This window comes from Triticum dicoccoides, chromosome 3A, assembly GCF_002162155.2.
Source record: "Triticum dicoccoides isolate Atlit2015 ecotype Zavitan chromosome 3A, WEW_v2.0, whole genome shotgun sequence".
NCBI lineage: Eukaryota > Viridiplantae > Streptophyta > Magnoliopsida > Poales > Poaceae > Triticum > Triticum dicoccoides.
This window is the reverse complement of record NC_041384.1, coordinates 496887708-496894444: the sequence shown is the minus strand read 5'-3', so window position 1 is coordinate 496894444 and position 6737 is coordinate 496887708. Positions and strand designations below refer to the sequence as shown.

Below are 6737 nucleotides of genomic sequence, written 5' to 3'. Positions count from 1 at the left end.
ATAGTGGGGAAAAGAGGGCCTCTCAACCCACGCCTTTGGTGCCTCCCTCTCCCTCTCCAACACATCCTCCTCCTCCATAGAGCTTAGCGAAGCCCTGCCGGAGTACTGCAGCTCCACCACCAGCACGCCGGCGTGCTGCTGTTGGAGCCATCTTCCTCAACCTCTCCTTCCCCCTTGCTGGATCAAGAAGAAGAAGACGTTACGCTGACTGTACGTGTGTTGAACGCGGAGGTGCCGTCCGTTCGGCGCTAGGATCTCCGGTGATTTGGATCACGTCGAGTACACCTTCCTCATCCCCGTTCTTTGAACGCTTCTGCGCGTGATCTACAAAGGTATGTAGATACAATCCAATCACTCGTTGCTAGATGAACTCCTAGATAAATCTTGGTGAAACCGTAGGAAAATTTTTGTTTTCTGCAACGTTCCCCAACATTTTTTAGTCCCACCTCCCACGGTTTTTTTTCGTCCTAAAAAAATCTATGAAATTTCGTAGGTTAACCAGGGACAGCTCCCACCTCCCAGGTTTTTTTTCGTCCCACCTCCCATGGTTTTTTTGGTACCTCGTCCCACCTCACACTAAGCCGCCACGAACCGCAAAAACCGCCTACCTTAGCCAAATCAACAAATCTCTCTCATTAATGCAATTTTCTTTAGGAAACAAATAATAGATTCTTTCCTACCTTAGCCAAATCAACGGATCTCTTCTATTAATGCATTTTGCTTTAGCAAACAAATAATAGATTCTTTCCTACCTTAGCCAAATCAACGGATCTCTCCCATTAATGCAATTTGCTTTAGCAAACAAATAATAGATTCTTTCCTACCTTAGCCAAATCTACGAAATCTCTCTCATTAATGTAATTTGCTTTAGGAAACAAATAATAGATTTTCAGGAAACAAATAATCTCTAATCTCTAATAATTTCTACTCCTAATGAAACAGTTGGTAGTCTCCTCCCACTTTCCATCGTTTTTTTTGGTACCTCCTCCCACCTTCGTTGGTTTTTTTTCGTAGATTTTTTTCGTCCCCTCCCCTTACTTCATCGGTTTATTTTCGCGTCACCCTCTCACACAACGAAAGAAATCTAAACAGATCAGAACTTTCCATACTGGCGCAAGTTATTTAGTAATGTAGAATCAATCACGAACAATCTCTAAAGATCAAATCTAAATCAATTAACCTTACCTTAAATCACTCAATTACATTAATTAGAAAACAAATAATTGATATTCAAAAAATTGCTCAATCACGTAAACCTTACCTTAACTCACGGATGGTAATCAATCTCCAAACAAAGGAAACAATACATCGAGGGAGCGGTAAATAAACTCTCTTTCTTATGACATGTACATGACCTTTCCTTCCCTCTACGTTGTCGAGCGTTCTTGATTCTCGAGGCCGATGCTTGGGCTGCGTCACTGGGTCGCGACGGTGCTGGAGGACGAGGACGGCGAGGCCGGGTGCCGCGGCACCGCGTTGGCCGCGGCCGGTGAAGGGGGCAAAGAAGGGCAGCTTCCCTGGCCCTGGCCATGGCCGTGACCCTGGGAGTTGGTGCGGTGGAAGTGGCACTTGAAGGACACGGCATGGGTGGCCGACGCGCAGACGCGCTTGGAAGCGGGCCCGTGGCCCGTGCCGGACGGCACCGACGCCGACCCGGGCCACCTCCTCCGCGTATTCTTGGAGCTGTGGCTGGCCGATTTACATGAAATTAATTCCCTCAGTTGTGGTGGCAAATATAATACACATAATGCATATTGTTATGTACTAGCATGTGTGTGTGAAATAGATGAATTATGGTCCCGTACCCAATAAGATGGATATATGTGTGTGTTAGAGAGAGAGAGGGAGAGGGGGAGAGAGTGAGGAAGAGGGAGGCAGAGAGTGTGTGTGAGGAATTGATGGTAAAAAAGGTCGCCAATGTCACTTGATATATATGAGAATATTAATATTGAACTTTTAAAGTTAATGTAGGCCCGTTGCAACGCACGGGTGTTCTTCTAGTGTTAGTAGTGAGTAAGTAGGAGATGTAGATGTCAATGCAATGTGAATTGTATTACAGATAGTAGAATAACTTAAATCGGTTTTCATATGGAAAAAATACAATGTTCAGAAGAGGGAGTAAGCTAATGTGGATATGATGCCAGATACAATAATAGTGTTTTAAGCATGCAACAAAGCATGCATCCCAGTTAGAACCATAAGGTGACCAGTTCACGCCCAAAAAAAGGCTCCGTTGGGTCATCGGTCACAAGAGATTTGGCCATTGCAGTTCCTTAGATGAAAAGCTCCTGCTCAAACAACAATACAAACACATGTAAGATTGGTTGCAATCACGCATGCCACCTTTCAGATGCAAATGCTCTATGCATGAGTAACAAAATTATCTGGATTCAAATGACATTAAAATATTCTGAGAGACCAAAATGTCAGCAATAAAGAGGAAAAGATAGCAGGTTACCACCATCAAGATTCAAATGGCATTTACATCACACTACGACATGGTTACCATCCACTGATTTCTATCAAAACCTTTCCCAAGCATATAAATTCTACTGAATAACCCTCATCTTATATATCACTCTTAAACAGTACGAACCAAGGCAATCTTTCAGAATGCAAGAGGAAATAAAACATCGATTCTATATAGCAGCACTGAACATGGATAAAAACAAAGTGTCTTACATGGCCAGGTTAAAAAAGATAGGTAGTATGCAGCTAGTGTTACAGCCTAGACAAAAGACATGGGTAGACAAGACAAAATGATGTCAGTTACATAACTATGTTTGATTGGACAAGCACCAACACAAGACACTGGTACACTGCTGTGATATAGCCGACCAATTACACATAGTTGAAATACACTGCCAATGGTATTTGCGCGTGGCGTAACTGGATAGTGAGCATGGTAGATTAATGTGATCTATACAGATACTCACAATCACAGTGCGCTTCCCATCACTGGCATAGATGATCTCATCCTCCATGCAGCTTCTAATGTTCAGTGGGCCCAAAGTCTTAATTATATTCCAAGCATCATGGTGATGTAACCAAGAAATTAGATAGAAGTCTGAACCTGATTTGCTATAAAACTCATTCTTCTATTGGCAATGTTGTGATCTTCCAAGTAAAAAAACTCTCGACTCGACAAATACTAACAGTCAGCCTTTGCTTTACAGTAAAAGAGAAATCGACACAGGAAAACAAAAAAAACAATAGGCAAGTACACCTGAAAGCATACTTGTCTACCCACTGTCAAAAAAAGTATGTGCCTAACGCTATATCCTAATAGTAATGCTACATCATGCAAGTTCATTAGAGCATTGATCATCATTCTTACTCCAGTATTCAATATCAACAATGAGTCTGCACCTACACCTTGACATACTGCAAGCAATCAAATCTTAGCCCAATGCAACAGCCATAGCTCCACGAGCAGATAAAGCACTGAAACTGTAGGTGCAGAAAAAAGTAGAAGCACAAATAAAGTAGGTACAGAAATTCAAATGTAAATACAGAAATATAGTAGAAATAGAAGTAGAAGCAGAAATAAACTGTAGATGCAGTAATCAAACTAAGTATAACTTATAGGCTGGAAGAAACCGAGACAGGAAAACTAAAAAAAAACTAATAGGCAACTACACCTGAAAACCACACTTGTCTAACCCACTGTCAAAAAATGAAATGGTGCTGTGGAAGTGAACAAAGTGAGCTGCAGGTATATAACAAATAAATAACTTTCTGTCATGATCACATTATAACAGATACATTATCTGCATAGGCTGGACCGGCAACATTCCAACCTGAATTTTTCAGCAAGGTGAGAAACTAAATCAACCATGTTGAAGAAAAAGAAATCAAACTTGCAATCTACAAAACATCTTTGACACGTAATCATAGGGTAGAAATGAAGTTTTTTGTTTTACAAGCCTAGGGAACTAATATGGTCAGTACCAAACAGCAACAAGCTCATCAACATATAATATTTGCTTTTCTACATAAGGTAGAAGTAGAACCATGAGAGATTTTTTGCATGAGGTAGAACCAGAAATTCAAGAGGCAACAAATGGCTTCGGATTTACTCTGAATCATTTGAATAAATCACCGAACGGAAACAAAATCATAACCATCATCTACAGGCCCCCTCCAAACCAAACATGTGCGATAGACTGCATAATCTTTTTTTCCTGGAATCAAGATTGCATACTCAACACACTCCAATCTTACAACACTGCAGCAAACAAAACAAATATGTGGTAGGCAAGTCGAGCCCTGGCCCAGTGAGACGGAGGCATACCTTGATGCGAGAAAAATTGCACAGAACAGCCACGCACTAATGTTCCATAGCCTTATCTCTGTGGTGGTTGCAAACTTGAGTCCTCCTTTGCTGATCCTTTTGTATAGTCTGTAAATCGAAGAATACAAAGACCTCATTGAGCACTTTAGATAAAATTGCATTAGTACAGGCAATACCTAAGACTACACTCTGCAGAGTGGTAGTAGGTTAGAGATATCGGCACAGTTAATCGTACATTATCAAGCACCGATAGGACCAATCTGAATAGAATAATAACTTCCACAATGAAAAGAACCGGCGCTTATATTATTGTAAGCCAAATGAGCAAATGAAGGAAATCATAATTAGTAGCAAAAGCATAAGAGACATATACACTATACACACAACCAAGAGATAGATGTTGAAGATTACCAGAAGTTCAATTGTGGAGCCTGCCCATCTTAGTGGTTGGTTTACTGACAACCGGTATATGAGGTATGTTTATTATTTATGGGACCTGCTCATTTGAGTCTCAATGTTCAAAGTGGCTAGCGTGCCTTAGCTTAAGCCTTGATATCCCAATTCTGAACATTTTGGCAATTTCTATGACACACTATACTATATTAAGCACTCACAATTGATTATTTACTAATTGATCACCTAAACACCCTTTAATATAATATGACTGATAATGACAGAGGTCATCAAGCTCTTTATGATATTTTCTACTTGAGATTGCAAGTGGCATTAAATGAGTGCGCAAAAGAGAATATGAAAATAAAAAGGCTCAAGGTACTTCTGACAAAGCACCTCTCAGCATTATTTTGGTATACAACTTCAGCCCTGGATCAACTAATCTAGCATGGTAGCTTTTTCTTCTTAATGAAAGCACATATCTGTAAGAATTGCTAGTTAACAACTAATTTAGCAAACCAAGCCACGAATGGGAGCAAACATCACCTTTGTAAAGAGAGTGGCGCAAGGAGCTCTGCATCTCATGCCATCTCCAACCCCAAATGCCGCCGCCAGCCCTGCAGCTGTCACAACCAATAAACCAATAAAGAGCACACCATATAAGAACACCTCTGATACACAGATCTAGACTGAGAAGAACGCCGTAAGTACATGCGGAGACAATCAACAACATGAACCGAGCAAGTAGGAGAAACAAAGAAATGCAAAGCATGCAAGCAGCAGGGAGGAGAAGAAATACAAAAGAAAACATAATCCATCAGGGCACAAGCATTTCATCAAACAGTAGGGAATCAAGAAAACGTGATGCTAATTTTTCCCACCTCAATGCTAAAGGCAAGATCGACGAGGGCCTACCTAGAGCGAGAAACAACACAACACCTGCAGAGGATAGAAATCTAAGGAGCAGGACGAAAGAAGAATTTGACGATGGAAAGGAAGGAAGAGGATGGAAGAAGAACAAACCTCAACCATCGGTGACCGAGATTAACACTGAACTGAACTGGCGCGCGTGTCGATGTCGCCGCTCTAGATGCAGAGCTGAAGCTCGTCGCCGCCAGCGCCGCCGCCCTTGAGGCTGGCCCAGAACGCAGCGTGAGGAACACGACCTCGTCGCAGGCCTGAACCCGGCCTTGGACTCCACCAGCAGGAGCTGCGTGTCGTGCGGTACGTCGCCGCCTTGGTCCCCCATACTGTGTGTCATCCATGACACCTAGAGCCAGATAAACCGCACCTCACGAACGGAATCAATAACTCCCGAACGCCTGTATTTTAGGATTTGGGGCCGAACGTCCCATGGACCATTGGATCGAATCACGAATCTTAAAGTAGGTCTGACCAGCCACGTCATTGATTTCTTATCGTTCGGAAAAGCAGGAGGTCGCCGCGAACGTTTTGTCTCTCCACGGCCGCACTACTCCTCTCCTCTCCCGGTCTCCACGACCCACCCACTCACGAGCAAGCCACCACACCACTTCCCCTCCATGGAGCTCCCGTGCCCGGCACCTGCCCCGGCGACGCGCCTCCCCACCACCCCGGCGACGGCTGGCGGGGTCTTCGGCTTCCCACGCGCATCCAGATGAAGCGGCGGCTGTGGGATCCACCGGAGGCCGGCGCCAAGGCCTTGAGACCGTGGCGGGGGTCGTCTTCTCGTTGCCGGATTTAGCCGCCGGGGAGGCCGTAGCCGCGGTAGGGAGGTTGCGCGTCGACGACAACCACCTCCAGGTTTCTGCCGCTCCACCTGACACGGGGCTGCGTCGACGGCGCTCGCGACGGCGACGACCATGTCCACGCATCTGCTGCTCCCTGGCGTGGGGCTACACTTCGACGACTGCCGCGGGGATGACGACCACCCCAGGCACTTGCGCTCCCCGACGTGGTCACCAACGCGAGCTGCCCTGCTCCCGCTGGGGTGCTTGGAGATTAGCGCCGTTCTCCTAGTCAGTGCTTTGCTCCGTAATGCCCAGCCCCAGAATTCTTCCATTTCTAAGAT

General features: G+C 44.4%; 1 protein-coding gene across 6 annotated transcripts; it reads right to left on the bottom strand.

Annotated features, from left to right (window-relative positions):
- Positions 1-2010: 2010 nt before the first annotated feature.
- On the bottom strand, positions 2011-6310 carry LOC119268775. 6 transcript variants are annotated; one of them, XR_005133299.1, is made up of 5 exons: positions 5711-6310; positions 5569-5626; positions 5234-5310; positions 2937-4402; positions 2011-2288 (listed from the first exon to the last, which is right to left on the bottom strand). XR_005133299.1 is itself a non-coding variant. In XM_037550480.1 (4 exons), exons 1-4 carry the CDS (start codon positions 5950-5952, stop codon positions 4347-4349), a joined length of 399 nt encoding a protein of 132 aa, XP_037406377.1. In that variant the 5' UTR covers positions 5953-6310; the 3' UTR covers positions 2011-4346. The 6 variants fall into 6 exon arrangements, 1 of the variants encoding a protein (XP_037406377.1); XR_005133301.1 differs by having other exon boundaries at positions 2011-4184; positions 4295-4402; XR_005133296.1 differs by having other exon boundaries at positions 4295-4402; positions 5603-5626.
- Positions 6311-6737: the final 427 nt, after the last annotated feature.